We start from the raw sequence: 24,289 nt of genomic DNA on the forward strand, positions 1-24,289 counted from the left end.
GTGCTCTGTACAAATTTTATGTATTCTTGGCTAAGTTATTACCTAGAAATTTCATAATTTTGTTGCTGTTGTAACTCTACATCAGTAGTCTGTAGCTTTCTTTTTGAGATTCTCCCTGTAGATATACCAAACTGCCAATTTGATGTTTTCATTTTGAACATCTCTCATTACCTAAAACTTCACGTGCACCCAAATGTGCATTTGATCTCCATCCTGCTTCCAGAATATTACCCCTTCAGTATTCTACAATGTTAATAATAGCTACCACTTTCAGTTCCTTCCAGACATCTGATTATAAATCTTTTACTGATTTCCTACCTAAACTATTCTCTTTTTCACCATTTCATTTGACCCCTCATTAAGTTTTACTTTAAAGCTAAAGTTGTCTATAAAAGCAGTCTTTTCAAAATTAGCACATAAATATTGATTGAATAAATGAATAAATTATAATTTTTTTCTCTGATTGCAGAGGTTGTTGATGACTTTTAGATCACGGCAGCAATATTTTTTCTTGCATAAGCATAAAATATAACGCTGTTGACACAAGTACAGTTTTTAAAATAAACTTGGCCTTAAAAATGCAGTGGGTATTAATAAGAATAGTATGAAATGTGCTGTTATAACAAATATCACCAAACTCTGAAAGTTTATTTCTTGCTAAGCAAAGTCTGCTCTGGGTACAGGTAACTCTCTAGAGCAATTGTTCTTCAACCCAGTTTTGGTAGTGATACAACTGAATGGAATCTTCACCATCCTGTAAAAACATTATCTGGAACTCAGTCTTGTTCACTGACTTTGGAGGCAAAGAGAATACCGTATGATTTTTCATTGGCAATGAAAAACTTTAGATAGAAGTGACACATTTCACTCCCACTCTTAGACCATTATCTGGAACTGCACCTAACTACAAAGAGGCAGGGAAGTTTAATCCCCCCAAGAAGAATGGGATGTGGGAGAGCACCAGTCATCTCCACCCCACAACGTGTATGACCAAGAAAGGAAAAGCAAATCCACTCACCCATAACACAAAATCCTTCACGTTTCTTTCCATCATTAGCATATTGTGTTGTGGACATTTTATTCTGTCAGGACCATCGATTTTAAGTTCTTCTGAGATAATATAGTCTACAGTTTGTTCAGAATGGTTCTAGTTCTCATATTTGCTTTTTAGAATTTTACTAGAAAGGAGAACGATCCTGGAGAAACTGTATCTATATCTATCTAGAGCTATATCTATATCTATATATATCTATATCTTCCATTTCAAATGGCCTGGGAATCATACAGCGTGAGCTGCCCTGACTATGGGCACATTCAGCCAAGGGAGTTAATTGTGAGGGAAATATTGGAGACTCATGTATAACTCAGCACCTTAAGATGCCCGCTTGGGCCAGGCACAGTGGCTTATGCATGTAATCCCATGCATGTAATCCCATGCTTTGGAAGACCGAGGTGGGAGGATCACTTGAGGTCAGGAGTTTGAACATGGTGAAACATCTTTACTGAAAATACAAAAATTAGCCAAGCATGATGGTACACACCTGTAATCCCAGCTACTTGAGAGGCTGAGGCACGAGAATCACTTGAACCCAGGAGGCAGAGGTTGCAGTGAACTAAGACTGCGCCACTGCACTCCAGGTTGAGCGAGACTCTATCTCAAAAAAAAAAAAAAAAGATACCCAGTTGATTCCATCAATCATTGAATTTATGTCTGGTTTTGGGCTATTTAGTTAATCTCTGTGTATCCATTTTCACTTCACCAAATATTAATAGTAGTAGTGCCTCCTCCTTGGGGTGTTGAAGTATTAAATAGGATAATGCATGTGAACTGTTTCTGTGGTCCCCATCACATTGTAAATGCTAAATAATCACGAGTATTGAGAATATATGATTTCATCATGATTTAAACATTTGGTCCTACCTTTTGGCATCAAGTACATTAGGTTTCAAAAGATTTAAAAAGTCGATTTTTCCTCAAAACACATAAACATTGCTTTTTAAAACTGTGATTTTTCAAAGTTGAAAGGTGAGACAAAAAAAAAGAACCTTGAAATAGTTTGTCTGTGTATTTGAGGTGTTCACAAATAATCTCAGCTGTTGCTAAGACAGCATAAGGAAACAAATCTTTTAGTGACCTGGATTCTAGCTCAGATTTCTGCTAACTAGCTTCAGGATTTAGAAGTAGAGTTAATGCCTGGGCCCCAGTTTTGTCAGTTCTACTATGAAAGGATTTAGGCAATCTCTCGGAGTCGTTTTAGCACTCGAATTCTAATACTGAATAGCTTTCACAATGTGTGAAGTGGATATATTTTTCCTAAGGGTAAAATCAATGCTCCAAAATATTTCATGTAGATCTTTGTACCAAAGTTATACACGATAAAAAATAGGACACCAAAAAAAAAAAAAAAATTGGAGACACAGTTCCTGTCTTCAGTGAGCTTCTACTAGTATGGTTAAATTCCTGGCAGTGTTCACATATTATAAACAGATGAAGTAACCAGAGACTTGTATTTCAAAAGGTCAAGGAAAAGATGGAAGGAGGGTTGACTTGCTAAAATTCTCGTGATGATTCATTAGAATCTCTGGAAGCAGAAACCTCATATCTTCTGTTTTCATCCTTCTGGATGCTACCCTGTTTATACAGGCCAGATTCACTTTTCATTACTCTTAAAATGGTGCTATCTTTAGTAAATGTCACATCAGAGAAAAGCTTCTGGTTTAGTGCATATTTTACTTTCTTAGAAGCTCAAAATCTATGAACGTATATTCAGTATGAATGTCTACAACCACAGGGATTACACGTATAGCATCTTCTTTTGGTATCATTAAAAGACACCTAAAGGGGATTCAAAGCAGAAAAAGAAATAAAAATGGCTTTTATTAAAGTGATAGAATGGAAGCTGATCACAAGAAATTCAGCCTTCTGTGGACATCTGCAGATCATCTGCATGATCACTCTGCATGATCGCTTCTCCTGCAAAAAGTTGGTTCTGACAAGGGGCCTTTTCTCAACACTAATCCATGAGTTAACATATAAAAACATCATTTTCAAGGTGTAATACTGCTCTTATATTCATAGCCACTTGCATTCAAAATAGCTTTCTAAGTTTTCAGATTTTCATCTTAGCTCTCTGAATGTAGCCTTAGAGTACAAGACTCAAGCCATGATCTCACACGTAGTTCAGCACAGCCCTGTGCAGACAGGCCAGATCAGAGGCCTTCCTGGACCAGCCAGGCTTCCTGAGGACTAGGAATGTGTCCCGATGGACTTGCAACATTTCTTTCTCGGTATTTTCCTTTTTTTGCAGACTTTGCTTCATAGCTCTCATACACAAAATCTGAAACAAGACAATCTAACAAACAATTAAATAAAAATCTTAAAATTAACTTTTTTTTTGTATTTATTAGATGTATGTCACCCACCTTAGACTGGCAGCAAGCTGGGGTTCTGGGACTATGTAGATATCCCTAAAATCCTCTTCTTTGGGCTGCTTCTCAGCAGGACCTTGTGATGCACTATTTAAAATCCTACAGTTCTGACATCCTTCTTTTCCTCTTTCAACCTTTTAATCCTGTGTCAGATTCATGATACTTAGGGAAGTATAATAAAAGATTTTATACCCATTAAAGGATTCTTTCCAGGATTTTGATTTAGTTACATGACAAATAGTAGAAACATAAAGTAAATTTAATTTTTATAATATATTTTATCTAACCCAAGGTATCCCAGATATTATCATTCCCATGGGTAATCAATATAAAAATATTAATAACATAAATTCTTCTTGTCATGTTAAGTGTTTGAAATCCTCTGTATTTTACCCTGAAACACATCTTAAACTGGGTGCTAAATTTTTATCAGCAATACTTGAACACTACTTATATGTCATAAGATTGAATTTGAAAAAGTAGATTCAAGTAGAAAAAAAGCAAAAACAAGCTCAAGTTGTTTCAAACATAATTAAAGTATTTGAAACACTGAAATAACTATAGGTTATTATATCTAAATTAAATTAAATTAAATTCGAAGTTTGGTTTATCAGTCACACTGACCACATTTCGAGTATACAGGTGGCTGGTGGCTCCCATCTTAGACAGCCAAAGGCCTTTTATTTTACTCAGATTTGGTAAGACTTTACTGGAAAACAATATATAGGTCCGGACTTAAAAGCTAAGAAGAAATAGAGGTAACTTTGAGAGACAAGCAAAATGTCACAAAATTATTTTAAATACTTTTAAATTTTGCGAAAATATGATTCACCAGGAAGACGTAAAGACTCTTTTTACGTCTGCTTGTGTAAAAAGAGTGCATGGCATAAGAATTGTTAAGAGGGGCCATTCGCCGTCTCTGACGACAGCCAGACACAGATGAATGGATTTCAGCTCTAATGGGGGAGATTGTTTAGCTGTAAGAAAAAATTTCTCTCTATTCAGAATAGAAAGTCATGAGAACTGTGTCCCTGGAGCTCATTGAAATTAGGGCAAATGTGCCTCTGTCTGGGATGATTTAGTTGTAGCCCTTCCTGAAGGTTGGGGGATTGCACCAATCATCTCTCAAGGTCTCTTCCTGCTGTGATGCTGTGATTCCAGGAAAACCCATGGGTAGAAAGGCCACACTGCCAGCTGTTTCAAAATGTCGTTTTTGCAAGGACAATTAATCTTTGTGATTACATGACTAGTGCTATAGAGTTTTCAAACTTTTTTTCTTTTCCTTTGTCTGGGAATGTGTTGAAAACTGAGCAAGCACTTAGCTATGAATGCTGGGAAGCTGTGAATTGGTGGAAGAGTCCTTTCTATGTCTGTAAGTGTTTTCAATGGGCAGTAAATCCCACGTGTATTTCAGAGGGGCCCACACATGTTCCTCCTATTTAAATGGTTTTCAGAAAACTGCTGAGATCAAGGACACATTCACATTCAGGTAAATGTAGCGGGTGGACCCATGCCCCTCCACCCCCAGCAAATAATCTTGAATTGCTTTAGTTGCTGGTAATGTAGCTGAATCATGGACAAAAAGAGCATCTTGGATCTGGACCTGGATTGCAGCATCTGGCTCTCTACAATATTGTTTCCCATTTGCTTCTGAAGATTCGTTACTGCAGAGTACTGAGGGGCTGCCAATTCAAGAAAGAATGATTCTAGAAACTGACAAACATCTCTGACTAATGTCATCAAATACTTTTTTCCTGGATAAGATCTAGTTAAGTTTCCCCCTAAATTGTTTTATTTCTTAGTCTAGGGAAGTCTGAATTCTTAAATGCTATAATTGCTTTTAAAACATTAGGAATGAGGGACTAGAAGCTTTCAGTGTGTTGGTTGAGATTTGCCATGAATTTTCTGGACCAGACAATGATGGCAATGTCAGTTAAATTGCCTGGCTACCCCAGTCCTCTCACAAAGGTGAGAGTGAATAGTCTGCAAAGAATCTAAAAAGGCAACAGTCTAGGATTTTCTCTGAGGTTAGATCTCATCATATTCACATATAAAACATGTATTAAATGTAGTCATATACTGCGTAATGATATTTTGGTCAACTGCAACCCACAAATACAAATGGTGGTCCTATAAGTTTATAATGGAGCTGAAACATTCCTACCACCTAATGATACTGTAGCCATCGTGACATCATGGCACAACGCATTACTCATGTGTTTGTGGTGATGCTGGTGTAAACAAACCTACTGTACAGCCAGTTATATGAAAGTACAGCAATACAATTATGTACAGCAAAAATACTTGATAATGATAGTACATGACTATGTTGCTAGTTTATTTATTTACTATACTTTTTATCCCTATTTTAGAGTGTACTTCTCTACTTATTAAAAAAAAGTAAGTGTAAAACAGCCTCAGGCAGGTCCTTCAGGAGGTATCCAGAAGAAGGCCTTGTTATCATAGGAGATGACGTGTCATTGACCCTGAAGACCTTCCAGTGGGACGGGATGTGGAGGTGGAAGATAGTGACATTGATGATCCTGACCTTGGATAGGCCTAGGCTAATGGGTGTGTTCTTGTCTTAATTTTTAATAAAAAAGTTTACAAAGTTAAAAAGAGTTAAAATAGAAAAAGCTTATAAAACAAATATAGGAAATATAATATTGTATTTCATACTAACAATTATCAAATAACAAAGAAGATATTATTTTACAGCTGTAAAGTGCATTTGTGTTTTAAGCTAAGTGTTATTACAAGAGTCAAAAAGTTTTTAAAATTAAAAAGTTTATAAAGTGAAAATGTTACAGTAAGCTAAGGTTAACTTATTACTGAAGAAAGAAAAGTACTGTTTAAAATAAATTTAGTGTACCCTAAGTGTACAGTGTTTATAGTCTACAGTAGTGTATAGTCTTGTCCTAGGCCTTCACATTCACTCACCACTCACTCACTGACTCAACCAGAGCAACTTCCAGTCCTGCAAGCTCCACTCATGATAAATGCCCTATACAGGTGTGCCATTTGTTCTTTTATACTGTATTTTTACTCTACCTTTTCTATATTTATAACACAAATACTCATAGCTTCATTACAATTTCCTACAGTATTCAGTAAAATAACATGCTGCACAGATTTGTATCCTAGGAGCAGCAGACTATACTGTATACTCTAGATGTGCAACAGGCTATACCATCTAGGTTTGTATAAGTACACTCCGTGGTGTTCTTACAACGAAACTGTCTAATAATACATTTCTCAAAACATATCTCATTGTTAAGCAAAACATGATTTTACTGTGCTTGAGGGAGCTGAGGAACACTTGACCTTGGGCCATAATAACACAGTGAGCAAGTTTCTCAATATTGACCATGTTTCTCAATATTCTTTAATGACTTACCTAAATAAACACAAAACTTTAAAGCAGTTCAGTGAAAAGTGAATGACTAGGCAAACTTGTAAAAGAGAGTAATCAAATAACCCACTGGGTTTCACTGTTGTATACCAGAAATCAACCTGTTTAGGACTGGAATGTTTTTAGGAGCAGGAGACAGAAAATGGTTAGGTCTACACTATAGGGTGCACAGCATGGGACATTGTGGGGCCCCCCAAGGTACCACAGTGGGGGATCTCTTTATTTCTTATGACCATGAAGACACCAGGGCTCTGAATATTGAGAGAGGGGAAGGAGGTAATGCACCCATAGCAAGTATGTTTCATGCTTACAGGTACATCAGCTCTCCTTTGGAGTGTACAGTGGAGCAAGGGTAAGAAGCACTGAGTTCTGACTGTGATGCCAGTAGCGCTACCTGGAGCCAGGGTTCTTCCAAGCCTCAGGAAGAGGAGGATGAATTAGAAATACAGCTGTCTTGTCCAGCCTTACTATTTTACAGATATTTAGCATAGCCAAGAGGAATTCTTACTGTGTTGCTTTGGTCCTCAAGGATAATGATCTAGTCTTATATTAACAATAATTACTTTTATATAATATTTTCTATAATGTAGAGCTGAAGACAAGACTCTATGTTAATGGCATTGATAAATCCATTACTCTAGAATCCTGGTCATGCATGTATACGAAAAACAAGGAAAGATGGATAAAAGAAGTAAAAAGGTCACCAGACTAAGTCAGCCCCCCACCAAAAAAAAAAAAAAAAATGTGTATGTGTATATATATATGCATATATATATGCAAATATATCTTGGCCAAGAAAGATTTTAAGGCAAGTAATTGGTTTTAAGAATAACAAACAGGCTATATCTTTGATTTGTCTAAAGATTCATGTTGTCATCTCCAAAGTTTTCCACTACAGAGATTTATGCTGTCATTGGATCTAATTATGAATTAATGATTGATTCATTTAGGGAATAACTCGACCAAATGGCAGTGAATTGAAAAATGAACAGACCCCGAAGGAACACATTGTCAGTAATAACTAATTCTGTCTGCTGATGGCAATCAGCATAGGTCACTTAGAAAATAGCCCTGGATGGAACCAATTACTCACCTTCAATCCACAGTGAGTGGTTTCCTCAGCCTTGCACTACTGACATCAATTAACCCTCATGGCATTCTTCAATTATTTGAAATCTCCAGGCACACCCATCCTTCTGAGGTAACTACTTAGAACATTTCAAGTTTGTTTTGCTTTCTTAGCAAAGGTTTTAAGCAGAATAGCTGTGATATTTTCACTCTTTATTCTTAAAAGCACTCTGCCCATCCACGTTGGTTACTTGTTTACTTTGTACTCACTACTGAGTACATCTTGACATTTTATAAATGAATACAGGTCTACAGAGAATTTGTGAGGTACTCGAGTTTAATAGCTCCACTAGTTTGGTGCTCTATATGGTCATATTAAAGTTGTATTAATCGCACATCAGGATTGATTTTACTGCAAGGTCCATGAGAAAAATCCCACACCAAACCATCTATTGTTCTGTCAACTCTCTTTGAAGAGGCTACTGTGGTAGGGGTTGGCATGGAGAGACCCTTGAAGGGTAAATGATTTCATATAAATTTCTTCAATTAGCAACAGCTTTATAATTCCTACTGCGAGCCATCAACTACACTCAGATTAGTTTTAATGGGGAAACTGTGTACCAAGAATCCTGCCACAGAACCCCCTAAGGAGAGCTGATTACATTTTTTCAAATGCTTACACAAGGATGCATACTTAAAAGTGAATTGTAACCTTTTCAAAACTGACATTTCAAAAGAAACAAATATTGAGTAGTGGGAGGAGGAGGAGGCAGTAGAAGAGGCAATTTCATAAGTGAAGGAAAGGATATCAGAAGGAGTTCTTGCTCTTGGTAAATATACAAAGGCATCGCATGCAGTAACCACCTCTTTCTCTTCTGTTTTGTACACCAGCTTCTTGCTTTTCTTGTCCATATGTTCTCATTATTTCGCTCTCACTTACGAATGAAAACATGTGGTATTTGGTTTTCTGTTCCTGTGTTAGTTTGCTTAGGACAATGGCCTCCAGCTCCATCCATGTCCCTGCAAAAGAATATGTAAATCATTCTATTATAAAGGCACACGCAGGTGTCTACTTCTTAATTCGGTCCCTGCCTCTTGGTTGAGCACTGAGTTTCCACCCATGGTTGTACTCTTGGTTAATCTGGGCATACTCAGGTTATAAGACCTTCATGCTGGGAGTCAATGGTAACTGAAAAACAACTTCCAACTTTGTTACATGAAAGCTAAGGCAAGTTGGTCTGGTGTGGTTACAAAATCTATGGTAAAACTTTTGTAGGTGTTTGTAAGATTGTTGTTAGCGGTTTTCCTATCTAAAGTTTCAAAAATTGGAGTTAAGTATTTAAGGGTTATTTTATAGAACCATGATTACATGGTTTCTTCTGTGATTCAGAGATATCTGAGTCTGACTCTGGTCTGGCACAGGGTGAGGGAAGGCTAGCTAGCTATAATTAGTAAAATATATGTGTCTCACCCTAAACTTTTAAATAGGAAGGAAGCTGCACTTTACATTAAATAACTGGGCATTTTAACAGGATACCAGTGACAACATGGTTTTTAAAACATCCCCCAGTTTAGTGCTCATATGTTTGGGTCACACCCAAGGTTTATGGCAGCGGATCCCATCTGGAAGACTGTATCTGGTACATTTATGAGAAGCATTGATAATTCTTCATTTATGAGAAGCATTGATAATTTACAGTGGAGCAGAGGAGGCAACCTTCACAATCAAAGGTCCAGAAACTAAAGAATGAGAGAAGGGCTAAAGGAATAAGAATTAGAATAAGAAAGGGAAGAGCTGGGAGGAACGTAAATAACAATGACATAACACAGTACACAGTAGAAATGTAAATATTTCAAGGGTTATTACATAGAACAACAACAACAAGACTTTGGATTTGAAAGAAAACCATAGTTCAGCTGAAAGACATAAATCAGTACCTTCTAACTTAGAAATCTCCTGAAATGGAGCCCCTATAGCAAAATTTCCGTCATAGCAGGAAATTGACTACTGCCTAGTCATGAATACTTTGGACTTGGTTTCTGCCCTAGAGTAGAGGTTGAACTAGATTGCCTATGGATATTATTCATCTGTTTACTTAAAGGACAACATTTTAAATAGTAGATTACTAGTTTGATTTCTTTGTCATATTTGACACATGCCTCCCAGAAGCCACATCAGTTTCTAATATTATCATCTAGGAGTGTTTATTTAGCATCAGAAGAAAGCTCAAAATCTTATAGATGGAGAAAACAAAAACGTCATGGTTCTGTGTAATTACAGAATAACGGAACATTAGATCTAAAATGGACTTCACTGCAAAAGTGAGAGATGACTACCCAGAGAGTATTCAGCCCTTCCTATGGATACTTGGTTAGAACAGGCGGAGCACTGTCCCCTGATCATCTCTCCACTTCACAGATCTTTCCACCCATTTGGTTGAGGCTTAGCCCACAGCAATCAGCTCAGCAGTAACAACAAAAGTCTCTGACACCACCATCCTGCATCTACCCACTACTCACCTTATCCCTGACTTGCAACAGCTAAATAAGCAGCATCAGGAATCCAGCCTGTGCCTCAGCACTAATCCCCAGTTTTTGCTCCACCCCACTGTAGCTTCTGTCTTTTCTGCATATTCTCACATCAGCATCTATAAGAGGAAAACCTCAGTCTTTATGGTCCCTAGACTAGAATCCCATCATAGTTCCCAAACTAGAGAGAGAAGAGCTCATGACAGACTACATGTCAATCCCATCCAACCAGCCTCCCGTCCTCAGCTGAGATGTACACCAGAATTTCCCAACTCAGTCTCAGCCAAACGACTCAACACTTCAGTCAAATGACTGGCCCTCTGTTGAAGCTTTCTAAACGGAGCAGTCAAATCAGATTGACGATTGCTGTGAGGTTTACTGTTTCTTCTGTTGTTGAAAATAAAAAATAAGTTATATGACTCCAAAGGCTACCATATATTTATTTAACATTAAATGGAATTTGAGGCTAACCAAACCGTCTTCCTTAGTCAGGACAATAAACCAGATAACCTCATGAACCATATCTTTATAAAATAATAATGGATATAGAGCATGCATTTGAAACAGCAAGGTAACTTTTTAAAATTTATGACTGTTTCAAAAGTTTAAGGACACACATTCCTATATAATTAGCAGAGAATTTACTACCATTATCAGTTCATTCACTGACCCTCAGTTTACTTTCCTATATTTGAAATATAAAGAATGTTTCCCCTTTCGTAAACACTATGGACAAGTTAAGAAGCAATGTTTTAGAAAATGTGTTATTATGTGTATCTCTCCAATTCAATCAGGATCCAGTAATCAACATTAATCAGAAGTGTTCATGCTTTATGTACAAAACTGTTTCAGAAATGTCAAGAGTGAAATAAATCCTAAAGATTCTTCCTAGGTCTGACTTGTGACTTAATAATATCAACATGAAATTGGTTGCTTATGAAGGAATTAATAAGGTTTTTTTGGTGTGTGTGTGTGTGTGTGTGTGTGTGTGTGAGAGAGAGAGAGAGAGAGAAAGAGAAAGACAGAGAAAGAGAAAAGAGATTTTGTTATCTAGTTCTCTCTTGTCCATTAAATCTATTTGTGTGATTTTACAAAAATAAGAAACAACTTGATGAGTGCTAAAGAGAAGATAAACACTGTCCCTGATTCCTACACTTTCAGTCCAGATGGTGATGAGGCTGTGTCAGAGTGGGTGGCCCCCAATTCATGGTTTCTCTCTACTCCCCTGATATATACACACACACACACACACACACACACACACACACACACACGGACATAAAGATAGGAACAATAGGCACTCGGGAGTACAAGAAGAGGGAGGGAGAAAGTGGGGCAGGAGTTGAAAGCCTACTGATTTGGTATTATTTTATATATATATACACACACACATATATATATATATATACAGTTTGTTGTAGAATACATGTAACACAAAATGTTTCTATAACGACTTTAAAATGCCAGTTTGTCGCTGTGGTGGCTTTGTGGTTCCTTCTGACAAGCATTGAATCTATTCCACTACTTTCTCCCTCTGTGTAGAATTCATGTTATTTGCCCAACGTTGGCACTTGGCATTGTCCCCAGTAATCTTCTCTCCACCTTCCTCTCTCTAAGAAGCTCATAGCTCTTAGAGCTATGGGTAGCCATCTTGTAACCAGGAAGGCAGTTAGCCTCTGTTGAAAGCAGCGTTCAGAGGTGAAAAGAAACATATCCGTGGTGACCCCTCTTAGGCAGCAGACACTACATTCCCTGAAACTTGACCTTTATAACTTTTTACTTATTGGGCCCACATATTCCATGTTGCCTATACCGGTATGACATGGTTTTCTGTTATTTGCAACCACAAGCTTGCTCCTTGGCACAGTAATTATTCAGAATACTTGGGAAAGGGTGAGGAACTGAGTAATATATTAAGTGCCTACACTTTATATCATTTTATCCCACTAAGTGATAGATACCATTTTCCTAATTTTATACGTAAGAAAAATGAAGTATATAGAAGCTACATAACTTGAGCAAAGCCATAGGGGTAGAAGCAGAATTATAATCAGGACCCTCTGAATCCAAGGCCCCTTTTCATTCTGCTAGACAAGCAGCTCTCAACCTGTTTCTTCTTTATCATCCATAGCAGATGAGGTGCAGGTACAGAACACACTCCCATGGGCATATCTAGAGCTGAATGTAATCCTGTCCTCTTCCCATAATTCAACCTGTTTATCTGCTACTCAAGAAAGCAAATCAGGATGCAAGGCATAGTGGCATTTCTTGCAGGATAACTTGACATTTCTTTAATTTAAAAGGCAAAAAATTTACTCTAAACCCACTGAGGCTGTCTGTAGTTTTACTTCAAATTATTTTTGACAAATCTCACTGACACATTGCTCCCTTCTGCTTTTCATTATGCTTGTTATTGAATGAATGTTTTTTTCCTCCTGTGCTCCACTCAACAACAACAACAAAAAAATCAGACATTGAAATCCTAACGATGAATATGATAGTACTAAGAAGGGAGCGGACCTTTGGAAGGTGTTTGGGACATGAGGGTGAAGCCCTCCTGAATGGGATTAGTGTCTTGTAAAAGATATCCAGAGAACTAGGGTGCCCCTTCCCCCTTCCACCATATGAGCTTACAGTGAGAAGGTGGGAGGACAACCATCTGAGAGGCAAGCAGCAGGCCCTCACCAGACACTGAATCCATCAGTGCCATGATCTTGGACTTCTCAGCCTCCAGAACATGAGAAATAAATGTCTGCTGTTTATAAGCCACCCAGTATATGGTATTCTGTTATAGAAGCCAAACAGACTAAGGCAATACTAAGCGGATGTGCTTTCTTGTACTTTTAGAGCATGCTGCAGAGCTAAGAGATTTTTACCCATGAAGAAAATGAGCAGTCGAGGTCAGAGGTGTCAAGCTGAGCTCTTGTTATCATTGCATAAAAAGGAAAAACTCCACAATATATTTGATAGCAGTACTAGAGGCTTCCCCTACCAGTTTTGGCACCATCCAGTCGAGATTTCTCCTGGCTCAGCTATCCGTCCTGTTCTGTTGACTTTGCACTGATTCCGTTTGGTTGCTCTAAATGTACTCACCCAATTCAAAAAAGTTTGAGACACCTTACAATAAGGTCATAGAACTTGTAATTATAATAGAAACAAAGGAAACAACAGTATATAGTTAGGAGCCAAGAAATCAACTAAGGAGGGGGATGATTAGGTTCCTGGAAGAGAGTCCAAGACAGGGGTTGACTGTGAAATGTGACTCAAACACCAGATTCTTTTTTCTCTTTTTTTCTGCCTCATCTTTTCAAAATCTTTAGCAAGTTGATATAATAAATATATTTCCTACACCACTTCAATTACCTGGGTTGGCAAACTAGAACTTAATTACAACTCATAGTCAAGTAACTTTTAAAAGTTAGGTCTTTATGCTGTGACCCTGAGAACTGATATCTTGGCAGTTGCCTGGGAAATCATGTGAAATCACACCCAGACACAGGGATACTCACTGACTCTGCTGCTGTTGGTTCTTGGATATGTGGGATTACTTTTGAAAGCAACAAAGAAAATTCCTTGTTTTCCTCTGCAAATAAATTCCTCTAAGAGGTAAGAACATGTGGACAATATTACATTGAGTCATTTTTTCTACTCTGCATTTCCTTGTATTTACTTATTTGTTTGTTTGTTTGTTTATTTATTTTTTATTTTTTTGAGATGGAGTTTTGCTCTTGTTGCCCAAGCCAGAGTGCAATGGCATGATCTTGGCTCACTGCAACCTCCGCCTCCTAGATTCAAGAGACTCTTCTGCCTCAGCCTCCCAAGTAGCTGGGATTACATGTGTGCACCACGACACCTGGCTATTTTTTGTATTTTTAGTAGAAACGGGGTTTTACCATGTTAGCCTAGCCAGACTGGTCTCAAACTCCCGACCTCAGGTCATCCGCCAGCCTCGACCTCCCAAAGTGCTGGAATTACAGGTGTGAGCCACCATGTGTGGCCCACTTCCTGGTTTTGAGATTTTTGCTTCAACTCACTCCCTATGAGTAGTCTATTCACGTTAAAAAGCAACCACACTCCAGGAATCCTGGTTTGCATAATGTTCATATGTTTGCTCTCTCTCTGCCCACATTGACCTTTCCACAGATGGTGCAGTTCAGAGAGCCAGAGTTGGGGGCCTGAGACAAAAACTGCCTGAGCTTAAAAACCATGTGTGCTGTCTCTGTGGGACACATCAGCAAATACTCCTGGCCACATCTACAGCTCACCAAAGACCCAATGGTACCTCTCATGTCTTGTCAGTACATCATGGATATTTGGTGATTATGAACATTAAGAGTCTCACGTTCTTTCCATTCCCTTTTACCTGTTGTGAACACCCCACACTCTACTAAATCTTTACCTAACATGTCTCATAGGTTGAAACTAACTTACTTGTCTATCCCTGAACATCAAATAAATTCTGCCTATATTTCCTTAGCCATTCCCTTTATTCTTATTTTGAGACTTCGATAATAGTGGTTTCTCCCTGCCTGTATTCTCAGTAGAAAGCCACACTAGGTATCACTTTTTCTTTTTTAAAAACTCACAATTGCAGCACTCTCATCTTGCATTTTAAGGAGCTAATCACATGTCAGTTTTCCCAACCAGACTGGGCTCTTCAAGGGCAGGGACATGCTTTCTTTTGTATCCCCAGCCAACTGTCTGGTGCAAAGTAGGTGGTGCATATATTTTTTCTGACTAAAGCCATGAAGAAATGAATCAACCCACAGTTTCATTTAAGATGAATGACCTAGAGATGGTCTGAAGTAACTAACTGGGCACTCACTCAGGGAAAGGGAAATCACCAGATTATCTGCACTATTGAGCAGCCACACCACCACCTACTCCCCAGGCATGAATGCCAGCTTTCAGCTGTGCCAAATCATGCTCTCTCCTAGGGAATAGGAAATCTAGATCATGCCCATGTGCCCTGCTTCCTGCCAAGTGTTATCATGACTGCCCAGCCCCCTCAGATGACAGTGATGAAGAAAGGACTTAATACACCTTACCCCAGCACGTCTGGGGAATCATGCTGCCATTTATAATCTCTTTGCAAGCCCCCAACAGATGTGTTCTTTTGTCTAACTTTGACATCTATTTTTGGGTTAAGGCTCCTAGTCTGATGCTTTCTTTCTTCAACATGCTCATTTTAGCCAGGGGCTCTATTAAACTATTGTTTGTCAGTGTTTTCTATGAGAAATGAGATGACCATTTAAGGTGTACCATACCATCTCACTGATAAGGACTGTTATCTGAAGGTCAAGGACAGCCTCATGGTACCAGGGTAGTGGACATCAAAACCCAGCAGAAAAAAGCCACTCATCTATGCCGGGGTGTAATTTGGTTTCACTGCCCATCCCCTCCCCAGTCCCCTAAAGCTTTGCACCTTCATGATCCAATACCACATATAACATCTATACTTGTCCTGAAGCCCCCAAGGAAGAAAACTGCATTCTAGTGAATGTGTGCTTTGTTAACTACAGCATAATAAATATGATGCTATAATTATCCATGTTTTTATAGAGCTGGGAAGCTAATCTCTTTAAGAATTAGTGTACCTGGCAGACAGGCTCAGCATTTTGCATTTGTTTTGTGATAATGCATGGCTTCTTAGTGGGTTTGTTGGTTGCAGCATCTTAGCAATATCTGGATGAACACTATACTGAACACATTTTTGTATGTGAGTCTGATTAAAAGTGTTGTTAAAATCGCATTGTTATCCCACTCTGCTTCCAATTCCACTCTATGAAAAGGCTTATTACTGGAACCTGAGACTGAGAAAGCTTTCCCCAGCAGCTTCTGGATTCTCCCCCTCACTGTAGGTTAAGTTTACACACGGATCGAGTAGTGAGATTTGAGGGACTAGGAATGAAAACGTCCACTCTACATCCCATGTTGTTGATGGGCTTGGCACTTTACATTCCAGGACTAATGAGTCAATATTTTGGACCTAGTAGATATTATCTTCTAGAATATTCCTTTATTCATTCATTCAACAAGTCTTGGAGTGTCTGCCCTGTGTCACTCACTCTTTAGACACTTGGATACTATTGTCAGACAAACAAAATACTCCGACATTCTAGTGGTGCAGGGGAGGCAACAGAAATAAATGAGATACATATATAAAATATACAATAGTGGAATGATGATATGTGCTTATGTGAAACGGAAAACACGAAATGAAGGAGTCTGGGGAGGAAGCTGTAAGTTACAGTTTGATTAGGAAAGGCCTCATTGAAAATGTGACTTTGAGTAAGCACTCTGTTAAAGAATGAGTATCTCAAGGGGACACATGTAAAATGATGGAATTTTAACCAGTAATAACTAGAGCTATTAACAGTCGATACCTTCTGTGGGGATAATCTTATAGAACGGCCCAGCTGCAGTGGAACAAACTGTGGAACATAGATTGAGGCTCTGTATGGTGACATCAAAAAAGAAGTCTCCTAAATGTATAGTTTCGCCTGGAGCAGACTCAGCCCCATGGCTGGGCAGGGCCTTATGTGCTCATCTTCTTACCCTACCTCCTAAACCAGGGCTTCAGGATGCTTGGACCAGGAGAATCATCCTCTGAAGAGCATGAATTATATTTGGGAGACTGAGTTCTCTTTACTTGGAAGGCCCAGGAAAGATTTCCCCTTTTTTCTGCTGCTTTCTTCCTTAGTAGATCTTTTAGAAGTTTCTTACATTTGTAAAATTACTCTCCCTTTTCCTTGAATCTTTTGTTGTTAGCTGTATACAGAGAAAAAGTCCCATGTATAAATTGGTCATTTGTATGATATTTACAGGAATGGGAATTAAGCCCGAATTTTTAAAATGTTTTTTCAGACCCTGAGTAAATATTAATAGAACTCATCTACCATGGAATTATGGAAAACAAAGTTGTGATAATACTTATCCTGGAATATCATCCAGACTTGCAAGTTACTGGACATGAAACAATGACAGCAAACTGGAACTGGAACACGAGGGAGAATGTGGGGTCCACGGAGGGCACTGCAAGTCCCTTTCTGTGATTGTCTCCAGCTGACTTCAGATGCAACATTACCATGGCAACTTCATAAAAACAAGGAGGGTAGGCTGAGCTCTTCCCAGCTACTGAATTTTCTGAGTCTCTCTCCATTGTCTGATGATCTTCCTGCCTGAGATCTCCCACTTTTTATTAAGCACCACGGGCACGAGACGAGAGCTCTGCCCCTGGCTAGGCTTGTTCCCATACGTATGTTCCAGTGAGCGTGCACAGGAAGCCCGGGTCTGAGTTAAACAGCGACCACATGTGGGAAAAGTTGAGTTTCTTCCTTTGAAGGTTAATGACAACCAAGCTAGGTTAAATGAAACACCTGTCTGGAAGAAATACAGACAACAGCGATGCTCATAAATAGAACAGGTCACCCGCTGAGCTGACTCTAGTGCAACCTTCTCTCGCAGTGCTGATATTGCCGAACCACGAAATCATACCCACCAGCACATCATTTGTTAGAAAGGATGTCATTTTGAACATCATTAAATGTATTTTTTTTCACCCCCCAAAACCAACATAAGATGAATCTCACATGTCAACTGTAAAAGGCATCAGCTGTTTCTTATTGAAAACACAACATGGGGTTTTCATACTTCAGCATGCAGCCAAAGGGCCTCAATGGCTTGCAAAATAAAAGTACTGGGCCCCACCCCCAGACTTTCCTTCTATAAATCTGGAGTAAAGACTGGGCATCTGTACTTCTAACAGAATTTGAATTTGTTGATGCTGCTGCTTCTGGGCTAAATTCTAGAACCACTGGTCTAGCAGAGACCTCTACTTCTCCACATGGCTGCCCCTGCCTGCTAGGGAAGTGCTTCTTTCTTCATGATAAATATGTAAAAGCATTGCATTTATTGTTTTTTTTTAATATCATTTCTGATTTTCTGAAAGCTCCACAGATTGGTCCCAAAGAAAGTGTTCATGAGCAGCTTCCTGTGAAACACAACTAGACAAATAACACTCTACCCATTGCAGATGGATAATTGGAATTCAAATTGATTGTGTGCATGCTTTTTTATGAGTAGCATTATTTATAAACTTGGAATTGGAGTGTCTTTATGGAGTCATTACTACCATTCAGTTCAACACTAAGTGATTCTTCTTTGCATCCAAAATTGGTGGAGCTAGCGGATGAGCACTGAGTTGAATTCATACACTATTTGTCTCATTGAAGTACTGACAGCACATGCCACAGTCCACGGGCTGTTTCAGTTATGCTCATGTTCATGTTGTGTTGAGAAAACTCTCTCTAAGTGTGTTTTCTATTTTTTCTAACACTACAGCAATCATCAATAGAGGAGAAGACTTCTGTGACCATATATGTGGGGTGTTTTTCCCCACACACCAAGCAGTGAACACCAGCTAGGTGTCCTCTAATTCAGTTCTGACATTATCTACCTGGAGACAGTGTCAGATCTCACAGGTTGAGGGCTCAGTCCCTAAGACTGCCCTGTCTTCCACTCACGCCACCCCAGTCCCAAGTTTGGGCTTCCAGAACTTCTGACCACCGGGCTTCAAGTTGGGATTCCCATAATCCTTTCTTTAGACTCACCAGTTTTCTGGAGTGGCTCACAGAACTCAGGGAAACACTTACTTACATTTGCTGATTTATGATAAAATATATTGCAAAGGATCCAGATGAGCAGATGTATAGGGTGAGGCATGGGGGGAGGGACACAGAGCTTCCATACCCTCCCTGGATGCCCTGCCCTCCAGCAGCCTCCAGGTGTTCAGCTCTCAGGAAGCTCTTGGAACCCTGTCCTCTTGGGTTTTAATGGAAGCCTCATGACTTCAGTATTCCTTCTTCCAGAGAATAGGGTGGGATCCTCTAATGAGAGAGTCTTAAGACCCACAATCAGAAAGTCCAGGGAAGATTAGAATCCTACTTTGGACAGGTAAAAGGAGGGCCAGACATCAGTGGCCTGCCCCTGAGTCCTAACACACCCGACATTATAACAAAGGACTGTAAAAAGGGCTGTGGTGCTTATGAAACAGGAACCATGGATGAACACCAGTATATATCCTAACACCACACATGTCATATATGTAGATACATAAGTACAGAAACACACACATATATGTGACTATATATATATAAATCTAAGGACATGTATGGACATGCATGAAAAATTTCAAAGAAATGACTCTTAAGTATTTTTGGAGCGTTAATTACAAGTGAAGCCATTTGGAACATGAATAAAGAATGCTTATAGCATTTTTAAGATTAAAATTCATTTTAAAATAAATTTATTATAATAATTACTTCAGAAAGCAATGCGGGCAAGCTCCAAGATGACAGATCTCTAGCTGAAGATGGATGACAAGCTGCTTTCTCTATTAGGTCTGCAAAACAAATGTTTTTAAGTCCTAAACACATAGAAGAGTTACGGAATACCTATGATGTGCCTGTTAGCCATTAATTTAACAATAATGTTAACATACGTCCTTTCAACAGGAGATAGGACCTAATCAAGTGGATTTACCGGATTACATTTGCTCTAATATATTCTCTCTAGAAACTGGATAAGGAAGGAGTTCAGTAGAACAGCAGCAAGCATTTCCTGAATGTTCCAAGTGTTGGCTGTAGGGACACATCTAGTAAGGCCTGAGGAAAACATGACAAACAGGGACGGGTTTTGAGACCATGAGGCTGTCTCTGGAAGAACCTATAAAATCCTTTTGAAGTATTTGCTACTTTTTCTAGTCAACTGAATTAAATTTTTTTTTTGTCAAGTGAAGCAGTTAGAGTTCAGACAGGTTACTTGCCCATATTCTCTTAAATTATATTGGAATACTGGCAATAAACCTTAGTTCATTTCTCCCAAACTGAAATACATTTTTATATACAATCCAAGCAGTTCTTAGCCTGCATTCCAGCAATCTATGAAGCACTCATGGAGAGAGAATCATGAGAACCTCTGCTCTCCCATCAGGAGAAAAAAGACCCAGAAGACAGCTACAGTTGTTGAAACTCAGGGAGCAGGGACATGCAGACACGGCAACATACTGAAATGTTGGATTTCTGCATCAACCACTACAGCACTTCAGGAAAAAGAAAGAAAAGACAACCAGTTACCTTATGCCTTTACTTTGGGATACATTCTAGGTAAAGGTATGTTTTGAATAAGGACAAAGTGCTAACAATATCTTGGCAATTAAACTTAGGAAGAATTCACTATGTAATTGGTTGTTGTTTAACCAAGCAGGGCCTACCCTAGAATTTCTATCTTGGTGTGGCTCAGGAACAACAGTGTAGTTAGAAGGAAGAGGTTAAGGACTCTTTGAATCTAATTTGCTAAAGTCACTGATTTTACTTAGGGAATACCAATAAGGCTTAAAAGATGCCTTTATTTACATTTCACATTGTATTCTTTCTACTTAAGCAGTTCTTTCTTTATGCAGGCTGGGAGAGGAAACCAATACAAATTATTGGGGATCCGAAGCATTTCACCCTGCTGCAAGGTGCCTAGCATGTTTTAAAGGTTTCATAAGTGATGTTGGTTTCTATCAAGAGAAAATTCTTCTCCAGTCTTACTTCTGAAGAATCAGGAAGAGTCTCCTTTTTTTATTTTGACTATATTACTCCAAGCCACTTCTCCCTAACTGCATTCTGTTGTATCTAGCAATGCTTTATTGCCCCCTTTTGTTTATTCGACAACTCTCAATTAGCAATATTTGAGCGCTAATGTGTAGTTGCAGAAAGATCAGTTATGAATTCTTTAGGAATCTCAGAAAATAAATCCTATTTGACAACATGCAAGAAACTCATCAATGTAAAATGGAGCTGGTGACCCAAAGTTGACATAATTTCTGAGCCACTTTGGTCAGGTTGCTTTTGGAAGATACTGCTGCTTAACACTGGATTTGCAGAATCTGGTGCAGGAGAATATTCACTTTCTTCCACAACCTCAGATAAACCAAGTTCAATGACAGTGCTGCATCATTTGTGTGCCTGGCCTCACAGTGGATGGCAACTGTGATTATCCCCAGAGTCTGGGGTCCATGCCAGGAGCTGCTTCCCCTGACAGAAAGCAGGTGTCTGAACACAGAGAAAGGGAAAGGAAAACAGAGCCCTGAAGAGCTTTGAAAAATTCTAGGTCTGACTTGATCTCTATACAAGTACTTTGGAAAGGTAGTTCCTATGATGAGGTAGCTTTTTTGTCGTTGTTCTTGTTGTTGTTGAGACAGGGTCTCACTCTGTTGCTAAGGCTGGAGTGCAGTGGTACAATCTTGGCTCACTGCAGCCTCAACCTCTCAGGCTCAGCAATCCTCCCACCACAATCTCCCAAGTAGCCAGGACCATAGGCACCCACCACTACACACGGCTAATTTGTTGTATTTTTGGTAGAAATGGGGTTTTACCAAGTTTCCTAGGCTGGTCTCGAACTCCTGAGCTCAAGCATTTCCCCCACCTCAGCCTCCCAAAGTGCTGGCATTACATGCATGAGCTGCCATTCCCAGCCATAAAGTAGCTTCATAGTTTTCCCTAACTTTTTCCCCCTCCAAATTAAACCTTAAACAGACTTCCAAAAGAAAGTGGCTTTAAAGTGTCTATTGCCATAAATTTCACATGGAATAATTTCAGCTACATAATCGATTCTTGTTGGATTTCATGCTCTAAGAGGATTTTTTCTACTAGTAACAAATTCAGATATTCCATATCACTAAATATAATTTCCGCCTCTGTGGTCTCAGGGGAATTTGCTGTTGGTTTCCGTGTTCTTGTTTTGTCAGTATGTTGCTATACATTACATAGCACTTTTTCTACGAGTTTTTCCTACTACCTTGAATCCTAGTAGATGTCTACTTTTTCCAATTTTGAGAAATCGAACATATGTAAGTTCATTTAAGCAGGTAATGAAATATATAATGCCATTGCTTAACACTTTATCCTCTTACCTTATTTCATTTTACTTTGTATCATTTTACATATTAAATAATTGCCTGTTTCTTTATCTGCTCCCACTATCCTTTAAGCACCTAGAAAAGTGCTCAACTCAGGAGGGTCATTCAGTGAATGTTTGCAAATGAATACTTGATGTTGGAAGGGCATCCACTTCTCTGAACTTTGAATCCTGATATTGTTTTTATTTTTATCAAAGTTAGATACATCAACATAACTATCTACCAACTCCTGTGTCTATGCCCTGAAACGTGTATATCATTCTCATATTGATGCTGGAACTATCTGAAATGATAACCATTCCTTTTGAGCTTGAGTGCAAAATTAGCAACATAATTTTACAAATGTGACACCAGGAAGAATTAATTTCTTGAAATATAACTCAGTAGGAATGATTGCATCATTAAGGGGAAAGTTATCAGAATCGCAAAATACAGACATCCAAAACAATGAAGGGAAATTAAAGGCTTTACCTGAAACATCCAAAAAATCAATTGTAAAATTGACAGAAAACAAATATAGGAATTTATTTCAACTTTACTGCAATATGAAATTGGCCATTTGTTATACACTCTTCCTACAAATCACCAAAATTAGACGTTTATGGTGTGCAGACTTTAAAAAGATTCAGAGTTTCTTCTGATCAATCACACAAAGACATCAAATAACACCTGCACTGCACCTGGGTGGTGTGTTTGTTTGTTTGTTTTGTTTTGTTTTGTTTTTGAGACAGCGTCTTGCTCTGTCATCCAGGCTGGAGTGCAGTGGTGCAATCATACCTCACCACATCCTCGATCTCCTGAGCTCCAAAAATCCTTCCACCTCAGCAACCCAGGTGGCTGGGACTACAGGTGTGCACAACCACAACTGGCTAATTGTAGTAGAGACAAAGTATCACTGTGTTGCCCAGGCTGGTCTCTGTCTCTGGGCTCAACTGATCTTCCCGCCTCGGCATCTGAAAGTGTTGGGATTCAGGCATGAGCCGCTTTACCCAGCCAGGTGCTTTTTTTAAGTAAGCATTCTAAGGTATGTTGTGCATAATCAGTCAATCACTTTCAAACAAAAGGCAACAAATGATCTCTGCATTGCTTCACTTTGTGTGAATAAATGTTGTGTCAGCCTTATATCATGGAGAACTGTAACACTCTTGGTGACTATTATGGCATTTTATTGTTTTTATTTTTATCAAAGTTAGATACCTCAACATAATTTAACAATCATTTGGTTCAACAATCATATAAAAAACATCATTTTATTGTCTGTCTCCCATTCCTAATTTCTGCTTTCAAAAGGAAACAATTTACAAATCTTCTTATTGTTTATTTTGTCATTTACGTCAAATCACTAAAAAATGTGCTTTAGCTGCTTTCTCTTTTTCAGCTTCATACAATTCACAAGTAAATTTTCACCTTGAAAGAGATTTAACATTTTTCATTATCCCCTACCAGTTTCAAGCCCTCCCACTCATAATTAACCTCCTACTACCTACCCAGTATAAGCAAATCATCATTTTTGATGGATCAGTTTTCAGTGTTTACATAACTATGTAAGAACTATTCATAAGTGAGCCATGTAGTGTACTGCAACTACATTTCCATTCTTATAGTCATATCTTTTCATTTATTTGTTTTCTACCTTCTTGTCTCCAATTAACCTCCAACTCTACTCCATAGTATAAATTGGTCAATATGTTCAAACACATTGGCTCTTCTATAAATTTTATCTTCTTGGAGACATGTTTCTCAGAACCCTCTTGCTTAAAATAGAGAGTTTAGAGTAGGCTCTCTAGGCCTACTCTTCAGCCGTCATCTGAAGAGCTCCCTCAATCATCATTTTGAGGGTGTGTGATGTGCATGTGTGTGTGTGTTGTCTTTTTTTAAATAAAGAA

The 24,289-nt window shown here is 38.6% G+C and overlaps 1 protein-coding gene across 5 annotated transcripts in view; it reads left to right on the plus strand.

Moving 5' to 3' along the window:
• NKAIN3 (sodium/potassium transporting ATPase interacting 3) overlaps positions 1 to 24,289 on the plus strand; it is a 705,418-nt gene that overhangs the window by 253,710 nt on the left and 427,419 nt on the right. The window contains exon 2 of one of the 5 annotated variants that reach the window (XM_021942372.2): positions 14,582 to 17,552. The exons of 3 other annotated variants lie outside the window; for them this stretch is intronic. In XM_021942372.2, the coding sequence (XP_021798064.1) occupies positions 17,514 to 17,552 (39 nt within the window). In that variant the 5' untranslated portion in view covers positions 14,582 to 17,513. Of the gene's footprint in view, positions 1 to 14,385; positions 17,553 to 24,289 lie in introns of those variants that run through there. One more of the 5 variants, XM_021942371.2, reaches the window with a different exon arrangement.

This window comes from Papio anubis, chromosome 8, assembly GCF_008728515.1.
Source record: "Papio anubis isolate 15944 chromosome 8, Panubis1.0, whole genome shotgun sequence".
NCBI lineage: Eukaryota > Metazoa > Chordata > Mammalia > Primates > Cercopithecidae > Papio > Papio anubis.